Genomic DNA, 25,796 nt, shown 5'->3' with positions numbered 1-25,796 from the left:
ATACTGCAGGGAGCTGTGTATTAGACTGATAGGTGGTGGTTCAGACTACTGTAAATCAAGGTAGAGGTGTATTGACTTTAACATTAGACCTCTGAGTAGTCACTACACAAACACACACACACACACTCACTGGGACTAATTACAAGCGGAGGATAAGTTATTTTCCTTAGAGGGAAGAGGATAAGAGGGAGGGACTCCACACTTCATTTCCCAGACTGTCTCTATTTCAAGACTGGTATAGAATACTAGACATTATGTGGTATAGAACACTAGACATTATGTGGTATAGAACACTAGACATTATGTGGTATAGAACACTAGACATTATGTGGTATTGAACACTAGACATTATGTGGTATAGAACACTAGACATTATGTGGTATAGAACACTAGACATTATGTGGTATAGAACACTAGACATTATGTGGTATAGAACACTAGACATTATGTGGTATAGAACACTAGACATTATGTGGTATTGAACACTAGACATTATGTGGTATAGAACACTAGACATTATGTGGTATAGAACACTAGAAATTATGTGGTATAGAACACTAGACATTATGTGGTATAGAACACTAGACATTATGTGGTATAGAACACTAGACATTATGTGGTATAGAACACTAGACATTATGTGGTATAGAACACTAGACATTATGTGGTATAGAACACTAGACATTATGTGGTATAGAACACTAGACATCATGTGGTATAGAATACTAGACATTATGTGGTATAGAACACTAGACATTATGTGGTATAGAACACTAGACATTATGTGGTATAGAACACAAGACATTATAATATGTGGTATAGAACACTAGACATTATGTGGTATAGAACACTAGACATTATAATATGTGGTATAGAACACTAGACATTATGTGGTATAGAATACTAGACATTATGTGGTATAGGACACTAGACATTATGTGGTATAGAACACTAGACATTATGTGGTATAGAACACTAGACATTATGTGGTATAGAACACTAGACATGTGGTATAGAACACTAGACATTATGTGGTATAGAACACTAGACATTATGTGGTATAGAACACTAGACATTATGTGGTATAGAACACTAGACATTATATTATGTGGTATAGAACACTAGACATTATGTGGTATAGAACACTAGACATTATATTATGTGGTATAGAACACTAGACATTATGTGGTATAGAACACTAGACATTATAATATGTGGTATAGAACACTAGACATTATGTGGTATTGAACACTAGACATTATGTGGTATAGAACACTAGACATTATGTGGTATAGAACACTAGACATTATGTGGTATAGAACACTAGACATTATGTGGTATAGAACACTAGACATTATATTATGTGGTATAGAACACTAGACATTATGTGGTATAGAACACTAGACATTATGTGGTATAGAACACTAGACATTATGTGGTATAGAACACTAGACATTATGTGGTATAGAACACTAGACATTATGTGGTATAGAACACTAGACATTATGTGGTATAGAACACTAGACATTATGTGGTATAGAACACTAGACATTATATTATGTGGTATAGAACACTAGACATTATGTGGTATAGAACACTAGACATTATGTGGTATAGAACACTAGACATTATGTGGTATAGAACACAAGACATTATGTGGTATAGAACATAGACATTATATATAATATGTGGTATAGAACACTAGACATTATGTGGTATAGAATACTAGACATTATGTGGTATAGAACACTAGACATTATGTGGTATAGAACACTAGACATTATGTGGTATAGAACACTAGACATTATGTGGTATAGAACACTAGACATTATGTGGTATAGAACACTAGACATTATGTGGTATAGAACACTAGACATTATGTGGTATAGAACACTAGACATTATGTGGTATAGAACACTAGACATTATGTGGTATAGAACACTAGACATTATGTGGTATAGAACACTAGACATTATGTGGTATAGAACACTAGACATTATGTGGTATAGAACACTAGACATTATGTGGTATAGAACACTAGACATTATGTGGTATAGAACACTAGACATTATGTGGTATAGAACACTAGACATTATGTGGTATAGAATACTAGACATTATGTGGTATAGAACACTAGACATTATGTGGTATAGAACACTAGACATTATGTGGTATAGAACACAAGACATTATAATATGTGGTATAGAACACTAGACATTATGTGGTATAGAACACTAGACATTATGTGGTATAGAACACAAGACATTATAATATGTGGTATAGAACACTAGACATTATGTGGTATAGAATACTAGACATTATGTGGTATAGGACACTAGACATTATGTGGTATAGAACACTAGACATTATGTGGTATAGAACACTAGACATTATGTGGTATAGAACACTAGACATTATGTGGTATAGAACACTAGACATTATGTGGTATAGAACACTAGACATTATGTGGTATAGAACACTAGACATTATGTGGTATAGAACACTAGACATTATATTATGTGGTATAGAACACTAAACATTATGTGGTATAGAACACTAGACATTATATTATGTGGTATAGAACACTAGACATTATGTGGTATAGAACACTAGACATTATAATATGTGGTATAGAACACTAGACATTATGTGGTATTGAACACTAGATATTATGTGGTATAGAACACTAGACATTATGTGGTATAGAACACTAGACATTATGTGGTATAGAACACTAGACATTATGTGGTATAGAACACTAGACATTATATTATGTGGTATAGAACACTAGACATTATGTGGTATAGAACACTAGACATTATGTGGTATAGAACACTAGACATTATGTGGTATAGAACAATAGACATTATGTGGTATAGAACACTAGACATTATGTGGTATAGAACACTAGACATTATGTGGTATAGAACACTAGACATTATATTATGTGGTATAGAACACTAGACATTATGTGGTATAGAACACTAGACATTATGTGGTATAGAACACTAGACATCATGTGGTATAGAATACTAGACATTATGTGGTATAGAACACTAGACATTATGTGGTATAGAACACTAGACATTATGTGGTATAGAATACTAGACATTATGTGGTATAGGACACTAGACATTATGTGGTATAGAACACTAGACATTATGTGGTATAGAACACTAGACATTATGTGGTATAGAACACTAGACATTATGTGGTATAGAACACTAGACATTATGTGGTATAGAACACTAGACATTATGTGGTATAGAACACTAGACATTATGTATGTATAGAACACTAGACATTATGTGGTATAGAACACTAGACATTATATTATGTGGTATAGAACACTAGACATTATGTGGTATAGAACACTAGACATTATAATATGTGGTATAGAACACTAGACATTATGTGGTATTGAACACTAGACATTATGTGGTATAGAACACTAGACATTATGTGGTATAGAACACTAGACATTATGTGGTATAGAACACTAGACATTATGTGGTATAGAACACTAGACATTATATTATGTGGTATAGAACACTAGACATTATGTGGTATAGAACACTAGACATTATGTGGTATAGAACACTAGACATTATGTGGTATAGAACACTAGACATTATGTGGTATAGAACACTAGACATTATGTGGTATAGAACACTAGACATTATGTGGTATAGAACACTAGACATTATATTATGTGGTATAGAACACTAGACATTATGTGGTATAGAACACTAGACATTATGTGGTATAGAACACTAGACATCATGTGGTATAGAATACTAGACATTATGTGGTATAGAACACTAGACATTATGTGGTATAGAACACTAGACATTATGTGGTATAGAACACTAGACATTATGTGGTATAGAACACTAGACATTATGTGGTATAGAACACTAGACATTATGTGGTATAGAACACTAGACATTATATTATGTGGTATAGAACACTAGACATTATGTGGTATAGAACACTAGACATTATATTATGTGGTATAGAACACTAGACATTATGTGGTATAGAACACTAGACATTATGTGGTATAGAACACTAGACATTATGTGGTATAGAACACTAGACATTATGTGGTATAGAACACTAGACATTATATTATGTGTTATAGAACACTAGACATTATGTGGTATAGAACACTAGACATTATGTGGTATAGAACACTAGACATTATGTGGTATAGAACACTAGACATTATGTGGTATAGAACACTAGACATTATGTGGTATAGAACACTAGACATTATATTGTGTGGTATAGAACACTAGACATTATGTGGTATAGAACACTAGACATTATGTGGTATAGAACACTAGACATTATGTGGTATAGAACACTAGACATTATGTGGTATATAACACTAGACATTATGTGGTATAGAACACTAGACATTATAATATGTGGTATAGAACACTAGACATTATGTGGTATAGAACACTAGACATTATGTGGTATAGAACACTAGACATTATGTGGTATAGAACACTAGACATTATAATATGTGGTATAGAACACTAGACATTATGTGGTATAGAATACTAGACATTATAATATGTGGTATAGAACACTAGACATTATAATATGTGGTATAGAACACGAGACATTATGTGGTATAGAACACTAGACATTATGTGGTATAGAACACTAGACATTATAATATGTGGTATAGAACACTAGACATTATGTGGTATAGAACACTAGACATTATGTGGTATAGAACACTAGACATTATGTGGTATAGAACACTAGACATTATGTGGTATAGAACACTAGACATTATATTATGTGGTATAGAACACTAGACATTATGTGGTATAGAACACTAGACATTATGTGGTATAGAACACTAGACATTATGTGGTATAGAACACTAGACATTATGTGGTATAGAACACTAGACATTATGTGGTATAGAACACTAGACATTATGTGGTATAGAACACTAGACATTATATTATGTGGTATAGAACACTAGACATTATGTGGTATAGAACACTAGACATTATGTGGTATAGAACACTAGACATCATGTGGTATAGAATACTAGACATTATGTGGTATAGAACACTAGACATTATGTGGTATAGAACACTAGACATTATGTGGTATAGAACACTAGACATTATGTGGTATAGAACACTAGACATTATGTGGTATAGAACACTAGACATTATGTGGTATAGAACACTAGACATTATATTATGTGGTATAGAACACTAGACATTATGTGGTATAGAACACTAGACATTATATTATGTGGTATAGAACACTAGACATAGACATATATATGTGGTATAGAACACTAGACATTATGTGGTATAGAACACTAGACATTATGTGGTATAGAACACTAGACATTATGTGGTATAGAACACTAGACATTATATTATGTGGTATAGAACACTAGACATTATGTGGTATAGAACACTAGACATTATGTGGTATAGAACACTAGACATTATGTGGTATAGAACACTAGACATTATGTGGTATAGAACACTAGACATTATGTGGTATAGAACACTAGACATTATATGTGGTATAGAACACTAGACATTATGTGGTATAGAACACTAGACATTATGTGGTATAGAACACTAGACATTATGTGGTATAGAACACTAGACATTATGTGGTATAGAACACTAGACATTATGTGGTATAGAACACTAGACATTATGTGGTATAGAACACTAGACATTATAATTATGTGGTATAGAACACTAGACATTATTATGTGGTATAGAACACTAGACATTATGTGGTATAGAACACTAGACATTATAATAGACATTATGTGGTATAGAACACTAGACATTATGTGGTATAGAACACTAGACATTATATGTGGTATAGAACACTAGACATTATGTGGTATAGAACACTAGACATTATGTGGTATAGAACACTAGACATTATGTGGTATACTAGACATTATGGTATAGAACACTAGACATTATGTGGTATAGAACACTAGACATTATGTGGTATAGAACACTAGACATTATGTGGTATAGAACACTAGACATTATTATGTGGTATAGAACACTAGACATTATGTGGTATAGAACACTAGACATTATGTGGTATAGAACACTAGACATTATGTGGTATAGAACACTAGACATTATGTGGTATAGAACACTAGACATTATGTGGTATAGAACACTAGACATTATGTGGTATAGAACACTAGACATTATGTGGTATAGAACACTAGACATTATGTGGTATAGAACACTAGAATTATGTGGTATAGAACACTAGACATTATGTGGTATAGAACACTAGACATTATGTGGTATAGAACACTAGACATTATGTGGTATAGAACACTAGACATTATGTGGTATAGAACACTAGACATTATGTGGTATAGAACACTAGCACATGTGGTATAGAACACTAATATGTGGTATAGAACACTAGACATTATGTGGTATAGAACACTAGACATTATGTGGTATAGAACACTAGACATTATGTGGTATAGAACACTAGACATTATATATAGAACACTAGTGGTATAGAACACTAGACATTATGTGGTATAGAACACTAGACATTATGTGGTATAGAACACTAGACATTATGTGGTATAGAACACTAGACATTATGTGGTATAGAACACTAGACATTATGTGGTATAGAACACTAGACATTATATTATGTGGTATAGAACACTAGACATTATGTGGTATAGAACACTAGACATTATGTGGTATAGAACACTAGACATTATGTGGTATAGAACACTAGACATTATGTGGTATAGAACACTAGACATTATGTGGTATAGAACACTAGACATGTGGTATATAGACATTATGTGGTATAGAACACTAGACATTATGTGGTATAGAACACTAGACATTATATTATGTGGTATAGAACACTAGACATTATGTGGTATAGAACACTAGACATTATGTGGTATAGAACACTAGACATTATGTGGTATAGAACACTAGACATTATGTGGTATAGAACACTAGACATTATGTGGTATAGAACACTAGACATTATGTGGTATAGAACACTAGACATTATGTGGTGTAGAACACTAGACATTATGTGGTATAGAACACTAGACATTATAATATGTGGTATAGAACACTAGACATTATGTGGTATAGAACACTAGACATTATATTATGTGGTATAGAACACTAGACATTATATTATGTGGTATAGAACACTAGACATTATATTATGTGGTATAGAACACTAGACATTATGTGGTATAGAACACTAGACATTATGTGGTATAGAACACTAGACATTATGTGGTATAGAACACTAGACATTATGTGGTATAGAACACTAGACATTATGTGGTATAGAACACTAGACATTATGTGGTATAGAACACTAGACATTATGTGGTATAGAACACTAGACATTATGTGGTATAGAACACTAGACATTATGTGGTATAGAACACTAGACATTATAATATGTGGTATAGAACACTAGACATTATGTGGTATAGAACACTAGACATATAGAACATATTATGTGGTATAGAACACTAGACATTATGTGGTATAGAACATAGACATTATGTGGTATAGAACACTAGACATTATATTATGTGGTATAGAACACTAGACATTATGTGAACACTAGTATAGAACACTAGACATTATGTGGTATAGAACACTAGTATATGTGGTATAGAACACTAGACATTATGTGGTATAGAACACTAGACATTATGTGGTATAGAACACTAGACATTATGTGGTATAGAAACTAGACATTATGTGGTATAGACATAGACATTATGTGGTATAGAACACTAGACATTACTATTATGTGGTATAGAACACTAGACATTATATTATGTGGTTATATTATGTGGTATAGAACACTAGACATTATATTATGTGGTATAGAACACTAGACATTATGTGGTATAGAACACTAGACATTATGTGGTATAGAACACTAGACATTATGTGGTATAGAACACTAGACATTATGTGGTATAGAACACTAGACATTATATAGAACATAGACATTATTATGTGGTATAGAACACTAGACATTATGTGGTATAGAACACTAGACATTATGTGGTATAGAACACTAGACATTATAGACATTATGTGGTATAGAACACTAGACATTATGACATTATATTATGGTATAGAACACTAGACATTATAATTATGTGGTATAGAACACTAGACATATGTGGTATATGTGGTATAGAACACTAGACATTATGTGGTATAGAACACTAGACATTATGTGGTATAGAACACTAGACATTATGTGGTATAGAACACTAGACATTATGTGGTATAGAACACTAGACATTATGTGGTATAGAACACTAGACATTATGTGGTATAGAATACTAGACATTATGTGGTATAGAACACTAGACATTATGTGGTATAGAACACTAGACATTATGTGGTATAGAACACTAGACATTATGTGGTATAGAACACTAGACATTATAATATGTGGTATAGAACACTAGACATTATGTGGTATAGAACACTAGACATTATGTGGTATAGAACACTAGACATTATGTGGTATAGAACACTAGACATTATGTGGTATAGAACACTAGACATTATATTATGTGGTATAGAACACTAGACATTATGTGGTATAGAACACTAGTCATTATAATATGTGGTATAGAACACTAGACATTATGTGGTATAGAACACTAGACATTATGTGGTATAGAACACTAGACATTATGTGGTATAGAACACTAGACATTATATTATGTGGTATAGAACACTAGACATTATATTATGTGGTATAGAACACTAGACATTATGTGGTATAGAACACTAGACATTATGTGGTATAGAACACTAGACATTATGTGGTATAGAACACTAGACATTATGTGGTATAGAACACTAGACATTATGTGGTATAGAACACTAGACATTATGACATTATGTGGTATAGAACACTAGACATTATGTGGTATAGAACACTAGACATTATGTGGTATAGAACACTAGACATTATGTGGTATAGAACACTAGACATTATATTATGTGGTATAGAACACTAGACATTATATTATGTGTATAGTATAGAACACTAGACATTATATTATGTGGTATAGAACACTAGACATTATGTGGTATAGAACACTAGACATTATGTGGTATAGAACACTAGACATTATGTGGTATAGAACACTAGACATTATGTGGTGTAGAACACTAGACATTATGTGGTATAGAACACTAGACATTATAATATGTGGTATAGAACACTAGACATTATGTGGTATAGAACACTAGACATTATAATATGTGGTATAGAACACTAGACATTATGTGGTATAGAATACTAGACATTATAATATGTGGTATAGAACACTAGACATTATAATATGTGGTATAGAACACTAGACATTATGTGGTATAGAACACTAGACATTATGTGGTATAGAACACTAGACATTATAATATGTGGTATAGAACACTAGACATTATGTGGTATAGAATACTAGACATTATGTGGTATAGAATACTAGACATTATGTGGTATAGAATACTAGACATTATGTGGTATAGAACACTAGACATTATGTGGTATAGAACACTAGACATTATGTGGTATAGAACACTAGACATTATGTGGTATAGAACACTAGACATTATAATATGTGGTATAGAACACTAGACATTATGTGGTATAGAACACTAGTATAGAACACTAGACATTATGTAGAACACTAGACATTATATGTGGTATAGAACACTAGACATTATGTGGTATAGAACACTAGACATTATGTGGTATAGAACACTAGACATATATATTATGTGGTATAGAACACTAGACATTATATATGTGGTATAGAACACTAGACATTATAATATGTGGTATAGAACACTAGACATTATGTGGTATAGAACACTAGACATTATGTGGTATAGAACACTAGACATTATGTGGTATAGAACACTAGACATTATATTATGTGGTATAGAACACTAGACATTATATTATGTGGTATAGAACACTAGACATTATGTGGTATAGAACACTAGACATTATGTGGTATAGAACACTAGACATTATGTGGTATAGAATACTAGACATTATGTGGTATAGAACACTAGACATTATGTGGTATAGAACACTAGACATTATGTGGTATAGAACACTAGACATTATGTGGTATAGAACACTAGACATTATGTGGTATAGAACACTAGACATTATGTGTATAGAACACTAGTATAGAACACTAGACATTATTAGAACACTAGACATTATGTGGTATAGAACACTAGACATTATATATTATGTGGTATAGAACACTAGACATTATATGGTATAGAACACTAGACATTACACTAGTATAGAACACTAGACATTATGTGGTATAGAACACTAGACATTATGTGGTATAGAACACTAGACATTATGTGGTATAGAACACTAGACATTATGTGTATAGAACACTAGACATAGTATAGAACACTAGACATTATGTGGTATAGAACACTAGACATTATGTGGTATAGAACACTAGACATTATGTGGTATAGAACACTAGACATTATGTGGTATAGAACACTAGACATTATAATATGTGGTATAGAACACTAGACATTATGTGGTATAGAACACTAGACATTATATTATGTGGTATAGAACACTAGACATTATATTATGTGGTATAGAACACTAGACATTATATTATGTGGTATAGAACACTAGACATTATGTGGTATAGAACACTAGACATTATGTGGTATAGAACACTAGACATTATGTGGTATAGAACACTAGACATAATATTATGTGGTATAGAACAATAGACAATTATAATATGTGGTATAGAACACTAGACATTATATTATGTGGTATAGAACACTAGACATTATATTATGTGGTATAGAACACTAGACATTATATTATGTGGTATAGAACACTAGACATTATGTGGTATAGAACACTAGACATTATGTGGTATAGAACACTAGACATTATGTGGTATAGAACACTAGACATAATATTATGTGGTATAGAACAATAGACATTATAATATGTGGTATAGAACAATAGACAAACAGTGAGCCATCGTATTCAAGCATAAAGAAAAGCATTGTAAGTTTGAATTTTGTAAAGTTCATATGATAAAGTTTTTTTTTTTTTTTTATCAATAATGACAAAACCTCCTGGCATTGACAACTCTGAGGATGGTATCTTACTCTTTAGCCACTCCTGCCTGTCACATCTTTCGTCTGAGCCTCGAGGAACGGGTTTATCCTCCTGGAGGGAAGCCAAAGGCATTGCGTTCCCCAAGAGTAGTAACAAGGCCTTTACTGGTTCTAACAGCAGACCTGACAGCTTGCTTCCAGCTCTTAGCAAACCGTTGGAAAAGATGGTGTTTGACAAAATACAATGCTATTTCTCTGTAAATAAATAAACAACAGACATCAGCATGCTTGTAGACGAGGGCACTCAACATGTACTGCACTGACACAAATGACTGATGATTGGTTGAAGTATATTGATAATAAGATCAATCAATCACATTTATTTTTAAAGCCTTTTTTACATCAGCAATGCAGATGCAATGCAGGTGTAGAAGCACGGTGGCTAAGAAAAACTCCCTAGATAGGCAGGAACCTAGGAAGAAACCTAGAGAGGAACCAGGCTATGAGGGGTGGCCAGTCCTCTTCTGGCTGTGCCGGGTGGAGATTATAACAGAACATGGCCAAGATGTTCAAATGTTCATAGATGACCAGCAGGGTCAAATAATAATAATAATAATAATAATAATGACATAGGTGGTCAGGGTGCAACAAGTCAGCACCTCAGGAGTAAATGTCAGTTGGCTTTTCATAGCCGATCATTCAGAGTATCTCTACCGTTCCTGCTGTCTCTAGAGAGTTGAAAACAGCAGGTCTGGGACAGGTAGCACATCCGGTGAACAGGTCAGGGTTCCATAGCCGCAGGCAGAACAGTTGAAACTGGAGCAGCAGTACGACCAGGTGGACTGGGGACAGTTATGGTCCTAGGGCTCAGGTCCTCTGAGAGAAGAGAGAGAGAGAGAGAGAAAATTAGAGAGAGCGCACTTAAATTCACACAGGACACCGGATAAGACAGGAGAAATACTCTAGATATTACAAACTGACCCTAGCCCCCGACACATAAACTACTGCAGCATAAATACTGGATGCTGAGACAGGAAGGGTCGGGAGACACTGTGTCCAACGATACCCTCGGACAGGGCCAAACAGGCAGGATATAACCCCACCCACTTTGCCAAAGCACAGCCCCCACACCACTAGAGGGATATCTTCAACCACCAACTTACCATCCTGAGACAAGGCTGAGTATAGGCCACGAAGATCTTCCATACCCGAGGGGTGCGCCAACCCAGACAGGAAGATCACATCAGTGACTCAACCCACTCAAGTGACGCACCCCTCCTAGGGACGGCATGAAAGAGCACCAGTAAGCCAGTGACTCAGCCCCTGTAATAGGGTTAGAGGCAGAGAATCCCAGTTGAAAGAGGGGAACCGGCCAGACAGAGACAGCAGGGGCGGTTCGTTGCTCCAGAGCCTTTCCGTTCACCTTCCCACTCCTGGGCCAGACTACACTCAATCATAGGACGTACTGAAGAGATGAGTCTTCAAGAAAGACTTAAAGGACAAGACCGAGTCTGTCTCTCACATGGGTAGGCAGACCATTCTATAAAAATGGAGCTCTATAGGAGAAAGCCCTGCCTCCAGCTGTTTGCTTAGAAATTCTAGGAACAGTTAGGAGCCCTGCGTCTTGTGACCATAGCGTACGTGTAGGTATGTACGGCAGGACCAAATCAGAGAGATTGGTAGGAACAAGCCCATGTAATGCTTTATAGGTTAGCAGTAAAACCTTGAAATCAGCCCTTGCCTTTACAGCAGTGGTCACCAGCCCTTTTCTGAGTCAAGATCACTTTTGCAGTCAAAAAGCAAGCTGAGATCTACTGCTCAGATTTTTTTTTTTTTACATTAACCTCAAACAAACAGTTTTGTAGAAAGAAATGAGGTTTGGGCAGTAGGCCTAGTACATTATCACAGCATATTGGTTATATGACTAGCCTGCCAATATTGTTCATCAGACCATTTTATATTTCATAGCTCCAGCTTTGATAACAAAATAGATCAGTTGGTTCTGAGACACTGTGGAGCTTTATGAAGAATTGAAATAATTATCTTTTTTATTTTACTGGACTGATGGTACCTGTATCTGATGGTCAACGAGGTCAAATCACAACGTCAGTGATCTTTTCTCTTTCTCTCTCTCTCCCTGATCTTCAGGTTGAAAAGTCAGAGCTCTAGAAAAGATGCCAAAGTTTTCCGACTTGGAATTCCGGCTTGGAGTTCCGGCTTGGAGTTCCGACTTGGAGTTCCGGCTTGGAGTTACGGCTTGGAGTTCCGGCTTGGAGTTCTGGCTTGTAGTTCCGGCTTGGAGTTCCGACTTGGAGTTCCGGCTTGGAGTTCCGACTTGGAGTTCCGACTTGGAGTTCCGGCTTGGAGTTCCGACTTGGAGTTCCGGCTTGTAGTTCCGGCTTGGAGTTCCGACTTGGAGTTCCGGCTTGGAGTTCCGACTTGGAGTTCCGACTTGGAGTTCCGACTTGGAGTTCCGGCTTGGAGTTCCGACTTGGAGTTCCGGCTTGGAGTTCCGACTTGGAGTTCCGACTTGGAGTTCCGGCTTGGAGTTCCGACTTGGAGTTCCGACTTGGAGTTCCGACTTGGAGTTCCGGCTTGGAGTTCCGGCTTGGAGTTCCGGCTTGGAGTTCCGACTTGGAGTTCCGACTTGGAGTTCCGACTTGGATGACCGTTCAAAACAACTCCTTCCCACGGTCCCTGCTCTTTCCTTCCTCTCCTCCGGCAAGACTGAGCAGAGAGATGGGACACCGTCTTCCACTTGATGGCCAAACTCGAGTCGCACCACATCTGCCTCATGCACAAATGAATGTTGTTCCCGTGACCAGAGAAATGTAGATATTCCTTAATATTAAAATCAACACGGCGAGCTGCTAATAATGATAAAACGCAGGGCTGTCGATACTTGGCTACTCATTCATTGCAGCTGCAGCGGAAGTACGAAGAAGCGCGTTTTGTAATAGTGTTGAATAAAAACAGTGAATATAAACTTGAACTCACTCATAAAAACAGCAGCTCTTCGACCACACAGTCTCTCTGTGGTCATGGTTTTCAAAATTATTTAATCTTAAGTAGGTTAGTAGCCTATAGTGGCCGGGGGCATGGAAGCTCTGTAGCCACGGTGATTTGAGCTATCCGATTGGATGCTCTGTAGCCACGGTGATTTGAGCTATCCGATTGGATGCTCTGTAGCCACGGTGATTTGAGCTATCCGATTGGACGCTCTGTCGCCACGGTGATTTGAGCTATCCGATTGGACGCTCTGTAGCCACGGTGATTTGAGCTATCCGATTGGATGCTCTGTAGCCACGGTGATTTGAGCTATCCGATTGGACGCTCTGTAGCCACTGTGATTTGAGCTATCCAATTGGACGCTCTGTCGCCACGGTGATTTGAGCTATCCGATTGGACGCTCTGACGCCACGGTGATTTGAGCTATCCGATTGGGCAGCGCAGTAGGTGCACTCGATTTTAGTCACAGATTTGCCGGTCCGCCGGGGAGGTGGAGTTTGTCTCATGGGAACACTTCACTCGGTGTGCAGGACTTTTAAGTCAAGTGCATCTACCCGAAACAGCTCAACACGATTTTAAATAAAGAGCGCATGCCTTTATCGTTCGTAATGCCACTGGTATTAAACAAAGCCTTTTGTAATGGGTGGCCAGTAATACACTGGTCCTGAACATCTCTAAAACTAAGAGCATTGCATTTGGTACGAATCATTCCCTAAGCACCAGACATCAGCGGAATCTGGTAATGAAAGGTGTGGCTGTTGAGGAGACTAAACTACCTGGTGTTACCTTAGATTGTAAACTGCCATGATCAAAACATATGGATTGAATGGTTGTAAAGATGGGGAGAAGTCTGTCCGTAATAAAGAGATGGGGAGAGGTCTGTCTGTAATAAAGAGATGGGGAGAGGTCTGTAATAAAGAGATGGGGAGAGGTCTGTCTGTAATAAAGAGATGGGGAGAGGTCTGTCTGTAATAAAGAGATGGGGAGAGGTCTGTCTGTAATAAAGAGATGGGGAGAGGTCTGTCTGTAATAAAGAGATGGGGAGAGGTCTGTCTGTAATAAAGAGATGGGGAGAGGTCTGTCTGTAATAAAGAGATGGGGAGAGGTCTGTAATAAAGAGATGGGGAGAGGTCTGTCTGTAATAAAGAGATGGGGAGAGGTCTGTCTGTAATAAAGAGATGGGGAGAGGTCTGTCATAATAAAGAGATGGGGAGAGGTCTGTCTGTAATAAAGAGATGGGGAGAGGTCTGTCTGTAATAAAGAGATGGGGAGAGGTCTGTCATAATAAAGAGATGGGGAGAGGTCTGTCCGTAATAAAGAGATGGGGAGAGGTCTGTCTGTAATATAGAGATGGGGAGAGGTCTGTCTGTAATAAAGAGATGGGGAGAGGTCTGTCTGTAGTAAAGAGATGGGGAGAGGTCTGTTTCTAATAAAGAGATGGGGAGAGGTCTGTCTGTAATAAAGAGATGGGGAGAGGTCTGTCTGTAATAAAGAGATGGGGAGAGGTCTGTCTGTAATAATAAAGAGATGGGGAGAGGTCTGCCATAATAAAGAGATGGGGAGAGGTCTGTCTGTAATAAAGAGATGGGGAGAGGTCTCTGTAATAAAGAGATGGGGAGAGGTCTGTCCTTTAAAGAGATGGGGAGAGGTCTGTCTGTAATAAAGAGATGGGGAGAGGTCTGTCTGTGATAAAGAGATGGGGAGAGGTCTGTCCTTTAAAGAGATGGGGAGAGGTCTGTCTGTAATAAAGAGATGGGGAGAGGTCTGTCTGTAATAAAGAGATGGGGAGAGGTCTAGCCATAATAAAGAGATGGGGAGAGGTCTAGCCATAATAAAGAGATGGGGAGAGGTCTGTCTGTAATAAAGAGATGGGGAGAGGTCTGTCTGTAATAAAGAGATGGGGAGAGGTCTGTCTGTAATAAAGAGATGGGGAGAGGTCTGTCTGTAATAAAGAGCTGGGGAGAGGTCTGTCTGTAATATAGAGATGGGGAGAAGTCTGTCTGTAATAAAGAGATGGGGAGAGGTCTGTCTGTAATATAGAGATGGGGAGAAGTCTGTCTGTAATAAAGAGATGGGGAGAGGTCTGTCTGTAATAAAGAGATGGGGAGAGGTCTGTCTGTAATAAAGAGATGGGGAGAGGTCTGTCTGTAATAAAGAGATGGGGAGAGGTCTGTCTGTAATAAAGAGATGGGGAGAGGTCTGTCTGTAATATAGAGATGGGGAGAGGTCTGTCTGTAATAAAGAGATGGGGAGAGGTCTGTCTGTAATAAAGAGATGGGGAGAGGTCTGTCTGTAATAAAGAGATGGGGAGAGGTATGTCTGTAATAAAGAGATGGGGAGAGGTCTGTCTGTAATAAAGAGATGGGGAGAGGTCTGTCTGTAATAAAGAGATGGGGAGAGGTCTGTCCTTTAAAGAGATGGGGAGAGGTCTGTCTGTAATATAGAGATGGGGAGATGTCTGTCTGTAGTAAAGAGATGGGGAGAGGTCTGTCTGTAATAAAGAGATGGGGAGAGGTCTGTCTGTAATATAGAGATGGGGAGAGGTCTGTCTGTAATAAAGAGATGGGGAGAGGTCTGTCCTGTAATAAAGAGATGGGGAGAGGTCTGTCTGTAATAAAGAGATGGGGAGAGGTCTGCCATAATATAGAGATGGGGAGAGGTCTGTCTGTGATAAAGAGATGGGGAGAGGTCTGTCTGTCTGTAATAAAGAGATGGGGAGAGGTCTGTCTGTAATAAAGAGATGGGGAGAGGTCTGTCTGTAATATAGAGATGGGGGAGATGTCTGTCTGTAATAAAGAGATGGGGAGATGTCTGTCTGTAGTAAAGAGATGGGGAGAGGTCTGTCTGTAATAAAGAGATGGGGAGAGGTCTGTCTGTAATATAGAGATGGGGAGAGGTCTGTCTGTAATAAAGAGATGGGGAGAGGTCTGTCTGTAGTAAAGAGATGGGGAGAGGTCTGTCTGTAATATAGAGATGGGGAGAGGTCTGTCTGTAATAAAGAGATGGGGAGAGGTCTGTCTGTAATAAAGAGATGGGGAGAGGTCTGTCCGTAATAAAGAGATGGGGAGAGGTCTGTCTGTAATAAAGAGATGGGGAGAGGTCTGTCCTTTAAAGAGATGGGGAGAGGTCTGTCTGTAATATAGAGATGGGGAGATGTCTGTCTGTAGTAAAGAGATGGGGAGAGGTCTGTCTGTAATAAAGAGATGGGGAGAGGTCTGTCTGTAATATAGAGATGGGGAGAGGTCTGTCTGTAATATAGAGATGGGGAGAGGTCTGTCCATAATAAAGAGATGGGGAGAGGTCTGTCTGTAATAAAGAGATGGGGAGAGGTCTAGCCATAATATAGAGATGGGGAGAGGTCTGTCTGTGATAAAGAGATGGGGAGAGGTCTGTCTGTAATAAAGAGATGGGGAGAGGTCTGTCTGTAATAAAGAGATGGGGAGAGGTCTGTCTGTAATATAGAGATGGGGAGATGTCTGTCTGTAATATAGAGATGGGGAGATGTCTGTCTGTAGTAAAGAGATGGGGAGAGGTCTGTCTGTAATAAAGAGATGGGGAGAGGTCTGTCTGTAGTAAAGAGATGGGGAGAGGTCTGTCTGTAATATAGAGATGGGGAGAGGTCTGTCTGTAATAAAGAGATGGGGAGAGATCTGTCTGTAATAAAGAGATGGGGAGAGGTCTGTCCGTAATAAAGAGATGGGGAGAGGTCTGTCCGTAATTAAGAGATGCTCTGCTTTTTTGACACCACACTCCACAAAGCAAGTCCTGCAGGCTCTAGTTTTATCTTATCTTGGTTATTGTCCAGCCATATGGTCAAGTGCTGCAAAGAAAGACCTAGTTAAGCTGCAGCCCAGAACAGAGCGGCACGTCTAGCTCTTCATTGTAATCAGAGGGGTAATACACTACATAACCAAAAGTATGTGGACACCTGCTCATTGAACATCTCATTCCAAAATCATGGGCATTAATATGGAGTTGGTCCCCCTTTGCTGCTATAGCAGCCTCCACTATTCTGGGAAGGCTTTCCACTAGATGTTGGAACATTGCTGCTATAACAGCCTCCACTCTTCTGGAAAGGCTTTCCACTAGATGTTGGAACATTGCTGCTATAACAGCCTCCACTCTTCTGGGAAGGCTTTCCACTAGATGTTGGCACGTTGCTGCTACAACAGCCTCCACTCTTCTGGGAAGGCTTTCCACTAGATGTTGGAACGTTGCTGCTATAACAGCCTCCACTCTTCTGGGAAGGCTTTCCACTAGATGTTGGAACGTTGCTGCTATAACAGCCTCCACTCTTCTGGGAAGGCTTTCTACTAGATGTTGGGACATTGCTGTGGAGACGTGCTGCCATTCAGCCACAGGAGCATTAGTGAGGTCGGGCACTGATGTTGGGCGATTAGGTCTGGCTCGCAGTCAGCGTTCCAATTCATCCCAAAGGTGTTCGATGGGGTTGAGGTCAGGGTTCTGTGCAGGCCAGTCAAGTTCTTCCACACTGATCTCGCTTTGTGCACGAGGGGAGTGTCATTCTGAAACAGGAAAGGGCCTTCTCCCCCAATGTCATTGTATGCTGTAGCGTTAAGCTTTCCCTTCACTGGAACATAGGGTCCCGAACCATGAAAAAAAGCCCCAGACCATTATTCCTCCTCCACCAAACTTTACAGTTGGCACTATGCATTGGGGCAGGTAGCGTCTACTGGCATCCGCCAAACCCAGATACGTCCGTCCATCACTACAGAGAACACGTTTCCACTGCTCCAGAGTCACTTGGCATTGCTCATGGTGATCTTAGGCTCGTGTGCGGCTGCTCGGCCATGGAAACACATTTCATGAAGCTCCCGACGAACAGTTCTTGTGCTGACGTTGCTTCCAGAGGCAGTTTGGAACTCGATAGTGAGTGAACAAATTCAAGAAAGTGTACAGTATTGTATTGAGCCATTATAGCATGGAACTATGTTCCATCTCACATGAACAGCAAACCTGGTTTCAAAAAACCAGATAAATCAACACCTCACAGCACAAAGCCTCTCCCCTGTTTGACCTAGATAATTTGTGTGTATGTGTTGATATGTAGGCTATGTGTGCTGTTTTCAAACGTAGGTAGTTGTGTCTTTGAGCTGTTCTTGTCTATTAATGTTCTGTATCATGTTTCATGTTCTTTGTGGACCCAAGGAAGAGTAGCTGCAATTGCCACAGCTAGTGGGGTGTCCTAATAAATACCACTGGTCAGTATTCTAACAGTCCAGTCCAGTCTCTATTCCCACTGGTCAGTATTCTAACAGTCCAGTCTCTATTCCCACTGGTCAGTATTCTAACAGTCCAGTCCAGTCTCTATTCCCACTGGTCAGTATACTAACAGTCCAGTCTCTATTCCCAATGGTCAGTATTCTAACAGTCCAGTCTCTATTCCCACTGGTCAGTATTCTAACAGTCCAGTCTCTATTCCCACTGGCCAGTATTCTAACAGTCCAGTCTCTATTCCCACTGGTCAGTATTCTAACAGTCCAGTCTCTATTCCCACTGGTCAGTATTCTAACAGTCCAGTCTCTATTCCCACTGGTCAGTATTCTAAGAGTCCAGTCTCTATTCCCACTGGTCAGTATTCTAACAGTCCAGTCTCTATTCCCACTGGTCAGTATTCTAACAGTCCAGTCTCTATTCCCACTGGTCAGTATTCTAACAGTCCAGTCTCTATTCCCACTGGTCAGTATTCTAACAGTCCAGTCCAGTCTCTATTCCCACTGGTCACTATTCTAACAGTCCAGTCTCTATTCCCACTGGTCACTATTCTAACAGCCCAGTCCAGTCTCTATTCCCACTGGTCAGTATTCTAACAGTCCAGTCCAGTCTCTATTCCCACTGGTCACTATTCTAACAGTCCAGTCTCTATTCCCACTGGTCACTATTCTAACAGTCCAGTCTCTATTCCCACTGGTCAGTATTCTAACAGTCCAGTCTCTATTCCCACTGGTCACTATTCTAACAGTCCAGGCAGGTCTCTATTCCCACTGGTCAGTATTATAACAGTCCAGGCAGGTCTCTATTCCCACTGGTCAGTATTCTAACAGTCCAGTCTCTATTCCCACTGGTCAGTATTCTAACAGTCCAGGCTCTATTCCCACTGGTCAGTATTCTAACAGTCCAGTCTCTATTCCCACTGGTCAGTATACTAACAGTCCAGTCTCTATTCCCACTGGTCAGTATTCTAACAGTCCAGTCCAGTCTCTATTCCCACTGGTCAGTATTCTAACAGTCCAGTCTCTATTCCCACTGGCCAGTATTCTAACAGTCCAGTCTCTATTCCCACTGGTCAGTATTCTAACAGTCCAGTCTCTATTCCCACTGGTCAGTATTCTAACAGTCCAGTCTCTATTCCCACTGGTCAGTATTCTAACAGTCCAGTCTCTATTCCCACTGGTCAGTATTCTAACAGTCCAGTCTCTATTCCCACTGGTCAGTATTCTAACAGTCCAGTCTCTATTCCCACTGGCCAGTATTCTAACAGTCCAGTCTCTATTCCCACTGGTCAGTATTCTAACAGTCCAGTCTCTATTCCCACTGGTCAGTATTCTAACAGTCCAGTCTCTATTCCCACTGGTCAGTATTCTAACAGTCCAGTCTCTATTCCCACTGGTCAGTATTCTAACAGTCCAGTCTCTATTCCCACTGGTCAGTATTCTAACAGTCCAGTCTCTATTCCCACTGGCCAGTATTCTAACAGTCCAGTCTCTATTCCCACTGGTCAGTATTCTAACAGTCCAGTCTCTATTCCCACTGGTCAGTATTCTAACAGTCCAGTCTCTATTCCCACTGGTCAGTATTCTAACAGTCCAGTCTCTATTCCCACTGGTCAGTATTCTAACAGTCCAGTCTCTATTCCCACTGGTCAGTATTCTAACAGTCCAGTCTCTATTCCCACTGGTCAGTATTCTAACAGTCCCCAGTCTCTATTCCCACTGGCCAGTATTCTAACAGTCCAGTCTCTATTCCCACTGGTCTATTCTAACAGTATTCTAACAGTATTCCACAGTCCAGTCTCTATTCCCACTGGTCAGTATTCTAACAGTCCAGTCTCTATTCCCACTGGTCAGTATTCTAACAGTCCAGTCTCTATTCCCACTGGTCAGTATTCTAACAGTCCAGTCTCTATTCCCACTGGTCAGTATTCTAACAGTCCAGTCTCTATTCCCACTGGTCAGTATTCTAACAGTCCAGTCTCTATTCCCACTGGTCAGTATTCTAACAGTCCAGTCTCTATTCCCACTGGTCAGTATTCTAACAGTCCAGTCTCTATTCCCACTGGTCAGTATTCTAACAGTCCAGTCTCTATTCCCACTGGTCAGTATTCTAACAGTCCAGTCTCTATTCCCACTGGTCAGTATTCTAACAACAGTCCAGTCTCTATTCCCACTGGTCACTATTCTAACAGTCCAGTCTCTATTCCCACTGGTCACTATTCTAACAGCCCAGTCCAGTCTCTATTCCCACTGGTCAGTATTCTAACAGTCCAGTCCAGTCTCTATTCCCACTGGTCACTATTCTAACAGTCCAGTCTCTATTCCCACTGGTCACTATTCTAACAGTCCAGTCTCTATTCCCACTGGTCAGTATTCTAACAGTCCAGTCTCTATTCCCACTGGTCACTATTCTAACAGTCCAGGCAGGTCTCTATTCCCACTGGTCAGTATTCTAACAGTCCAGGCAGGTCTCTATTCCCACTGGTCAGTATTCTAACAGTCCAGTCTCTATTCCCACTGGTCAGTATTCTAACAGTCCAGGCTCTATTCCCACTGGTCAGTATTCTAACAGTCCAGTCTCTATTCCCACTGGTCAGTATACTAACAGTCCAGTCTCTATTCCCACTGGTCAGTATTCTAACAGTCCAGTCCAGTCTCTATTCCCACTGGTCAGTATTCTAACAGTCCAGTCTCTATTCCCACTGGCCAGTATTCTAACAGTCCAGTCTCTATTCCCACTGGCCAGTATTCTAACAGTCCAGTCTCTATTCCCACTGGTCAGTATTCTAACAGTCCAGTCTCTATTCCCACTGGTCAGTATTCTAACAGTCCAGTCTCTATTCCCACTGGTCAGTATTCTAACAGTCCAGTCTCTATTCCCACTGGTCAGTATTCTAACAGTCCAGTCTCTATTCCCACTGGCCAGTATTCTAACAGTCCAGTCTCTATTCCCACTGGTCAGTATTCTAACAGTCCAGTCTCTATTCCCACTGGCCAGTATTCTAACAGTCCAGTCTCTATTCCCACTGGTCAGTATTCTAACAGTCCAGTCTCTATTCCCACTGGTCAGTATTCTAACAGTCCAGTCTCTATTCCCACTGGTCAGTATTCTAACAGTCCAGTCTCTATTCCCACTGGCCAGTATTCTAACAGTCCAGTCTCTATTCCCACTGGTCAGTATTCTAACAGTCCAGTCTCTATTCCCACTGGTCAGTATTCTAACAGTCCAGTCTCTATTCCCACTGGTCAGTATTCTAACAGTCCAGTCTCTATTCCCACTGGTCAGTATTCTAACAGTCCAGTCTCTATTCCCACTGGCCAGTATTCTAACAGTCCAGTCTCTATTCCCACTGGCCAGTATTCTAACAGTCCAGTCTCTATTCCCACTGGCCAGTATTCTAACAGTCCAGTCTCTATTCCCACTGGTCAGTATTCTAACAGTCCAGTCTCTATTCCCACTGGCCAGTATTCTAATCAGTCCAGTCTCTATTCCCACTGGTCAGTATTCTAACAGTCCAGTCTCTATTCCCACTGGTCAGTATTCTAACAGTCCAGTCTCTATTCCCACTGGCCAGTATTCTAACAGTCCAGTCTCTATTCCCACTGGTCAGTATTCTAACAGTCCAGTCTCTATTCCCACTGGTCAGTATTCTAACAGTCCAGTCTCTATTCCCACTGGTCAGTATTCTAACAGTCCAGTCTCTATTCCCACTGGTCAGTATTCTAACAGTCCAGTCTCTATTCCCACTGGTCAGTATTCTAACAGTCCAGTCTCTACAGTCCAGTCTCTATTCCCACTGGCCAGTATTCTAACAGTCCAGTCTCTATTCCCACTGGTCAGTATTCTAACAGTCCAGTCTCTATTCCCACTGGTCAGTATTCTAACAGTCCAGTCTCTATTCCCACTGGCCAGTATTCTAACAGTCCAGTCTCTATTCCCACTGGTCAGTATTCTAACAGTCCAGTCTCTATTCCCACTGGTCAGTATTCTAACAGTCCAGTCTCTATTCCCACTGGTCAGTATTCTAACAGTCCAGTCTCTATTCCCACTGGTCAGTATTCTAACAGTCCAGTCTCTATTCCCACTGGTCAGTATTCTAACAGTCCAGTCTCTATTCCCACTGGTCAGTATTCTAACAGTCCAGTCTCTATTCCCACTGGTCAGTATTCTAACAGTCCAGTCTCTATTCCCACTGGTCAGTATTCTAACAGTCCAGTCCAGTCTCTATTCCCACTGGTCAGTATTCTAACAGTCCAGTCTCTATTCCCACTGGTCAGTATTCTAACAGTGTGTTTCCTTGTCTCCTCAGAGTCCTCCCTCGGTGCCCAGTGGAGAAGCTTTCAGATGGTTCTTCTAGAGGTCAAACAACAACTCTTGAAAAGCTGAAGATGTGAAAATGAGAACTCCTGCTAGTCTTTACTAGTCTATAACTAGTCTATAACTAGTCACTTGTTTCAATTCTTCACCTCATGACTGGTTCCTCTCTCACCATAGAAATAGAGTCTTATAGAACTGGCCCCTCCACCCCTTCTCCCAGTCAGTGATGTCGTGATGGGGCCTGAGATTCTGTCTCTTATACTCTCTACCTCCTTCCACAACAACAACAACAACAGTGTTCTAACTCTTGTAGCCCAGTCAGTCCGATGTGTTTTCACGACATACAGTACATCGCATTGCAGCGGAACAGAAACCTTTAGAACCCAGGAGGTTCCTCCTTCATGTTCTGATGTTTAACAACTGCGAACCTGACTGGAGCTGTCACAGAACCTGACTGGAGCTGTCACAGAACCTGACTGGAGCTGTCACAGAACCTGACTGGAGCTGTCACAGAACGTTTCCTGGGAAACATTTAAGGTTGTGTGCTCAAACGGAACCCTCTTCCCTGTAAAGTTTGATTTGGACATATACTATATTATATAGTGTGTTATACTTACGCTATATAGTGCATTGCTTTGAATGTAGTGCATTGTGGAGGGAATAGGATACTGCCTGGTACCCTTTTCGTTGAATTAAGCCCCTCCTCTCTAACTGCCTGGGACCCTTTTCGTTGAATTAAGCCCCTCCTCTCTAACTGGCTGGAACCCTTTTCGTTGAAAAAGCCCCTCCTCTCTAACTGGCTGGGACCCTTTTCGTTGAATTAAGCCCCTCCTCTCTAACTGCCTGGGACCCTTTTCGTTGAATTAAGCCCCTCCTCTCTAACTGCCTGGGACCCTTTTCGTTGAATTAAGCCCCTCCTCCCTAACTGGCTGGAACCCTTTTCGTTGAAAAAGCCCCTCCTCTCTAACTGGCTGGGACCCTTTTCGTTGAATTAAGCCCCTCCTCTCTAACTGCCTGGGACCCTTTTCGTTGAATTAAGCCCCTCCTCTCTAACTGCCTGGGACCCTTTTCGTTGAATTAAGCCCCTCCTCCCTAACTGCCTGGGACCCTTTTCACTGAATAAGCCCCTCCTCTCTAACTGCCTGGGACCCTTTTCACTGAATAAGCCCCTCCTCTCTAACTGCCTGGGACCCTTTTCACTGAATAAGCCCCTCCTCTCTAACTGCCTGGGACCCTTTTCACTGAATAAGCCCCTCCTCTCTAACTGGCTGGGACCCTTTTCACTGAATAAGCACCTCCTCTCTAACTGGCTGGGACCCTTTTCACTGAATAAGCACCTCCCCTCTAACTGGCTGGCACCCTTTTCACCGAATAAGCCCCTCCTCTCTAACTAGCTGGGACCCTTTTCACTGAATAAGCCCCTCCGCTCTAACTGCCTGGGACCCTTTTCGATTAATAAGCCCCTCCTCTCTAACTGGCTGGGACCCTTTTTTGTCAAATACGCCCCTCCTCTCTAACTAGCTGGGACCCTTTTTGTCAAACACGCCCCTCCTCTCTAACTGCCTGGGACCCTTTTCACCAAATAAGCCCCTCCTCTCTAACTGGTTGGGATCTTTTCATTGAATACGCCCCTCCTCTCTGACTGGTTGGGATCCTTTCATTGAATAAGCCCCTCCTCTCTAACTGGCTGGAACCCTTTCATTGAACAAGCCCCTCCCCTCTAACTGGCTGGGACCCTTTCATTGAACAAGCCCCTCCTCTCTAACTGGCTGGGACCCTTTTCATTGAACAAGCCCCTCCCCTCTAACTGGCTGGGACCCTTTCATTGAACAAGCCCCTCCTCTCTAACTGGCTGGGACCCTTTCATTGAACAAGCCCCTCCCCTCTAACTGGCTGGGACCCTTTCATTGAACAAGCCCCTCCTCTCTAACTGGCTGGGACCCTTTCATTGAACAAGCCCCTCCTCTAACTGGCTGGGACCCTTTCATTGAACAAGCCCCTCCTCTAACTGGCTGGGACCCTGGGACCCTTTCATTG

General features: G+C 40.2%; 1 protein-coding gene across 1 annotated transcript in view; it reads left to right on the top strand.

The window, feature by feature from the left end:
- LOC112239380 (mucin-19) overlaps positions 1–25,775 on the top strand; it is a 76,673-nt gene extending 50,898 nt beyond the window's left edge. The window contains exon 3 of the mRNA XM_042327985.1: positions 23,752–25,775. Coding sequence (XP_042183919.1) covers positions 23,752–23,799 — 48 coding nt within the window. The 3' untranslated portion in view covers positions 23,800–25,775. The remainder of the gene's footprint in view (positions 1–23,751) is intronic.
- The last annotated feature ends 21 nt before the right edge of the window (positions 25,776–25,796 follow it).

This window comes from Oncorhynchus tshawytscha, linkage group LG10 (genome assembly GCF_018296145.1).
Source record: "Oncorhynchus tshawytscha isolate Ot180627B linkage group LG10, Otsh_v2.0, whole genome shotgun sequence".
NCBI classification, from domain to species: Eukaryota; Metazoa; Chordata; class Actinopteri; order Salmoniformes; family Salmonidae; genus Oncorhynchus; species Oncorhynchus tshawytscha.
This window is presented reverse-complemented; position numbering and strand designations above follow the sequence as displayed.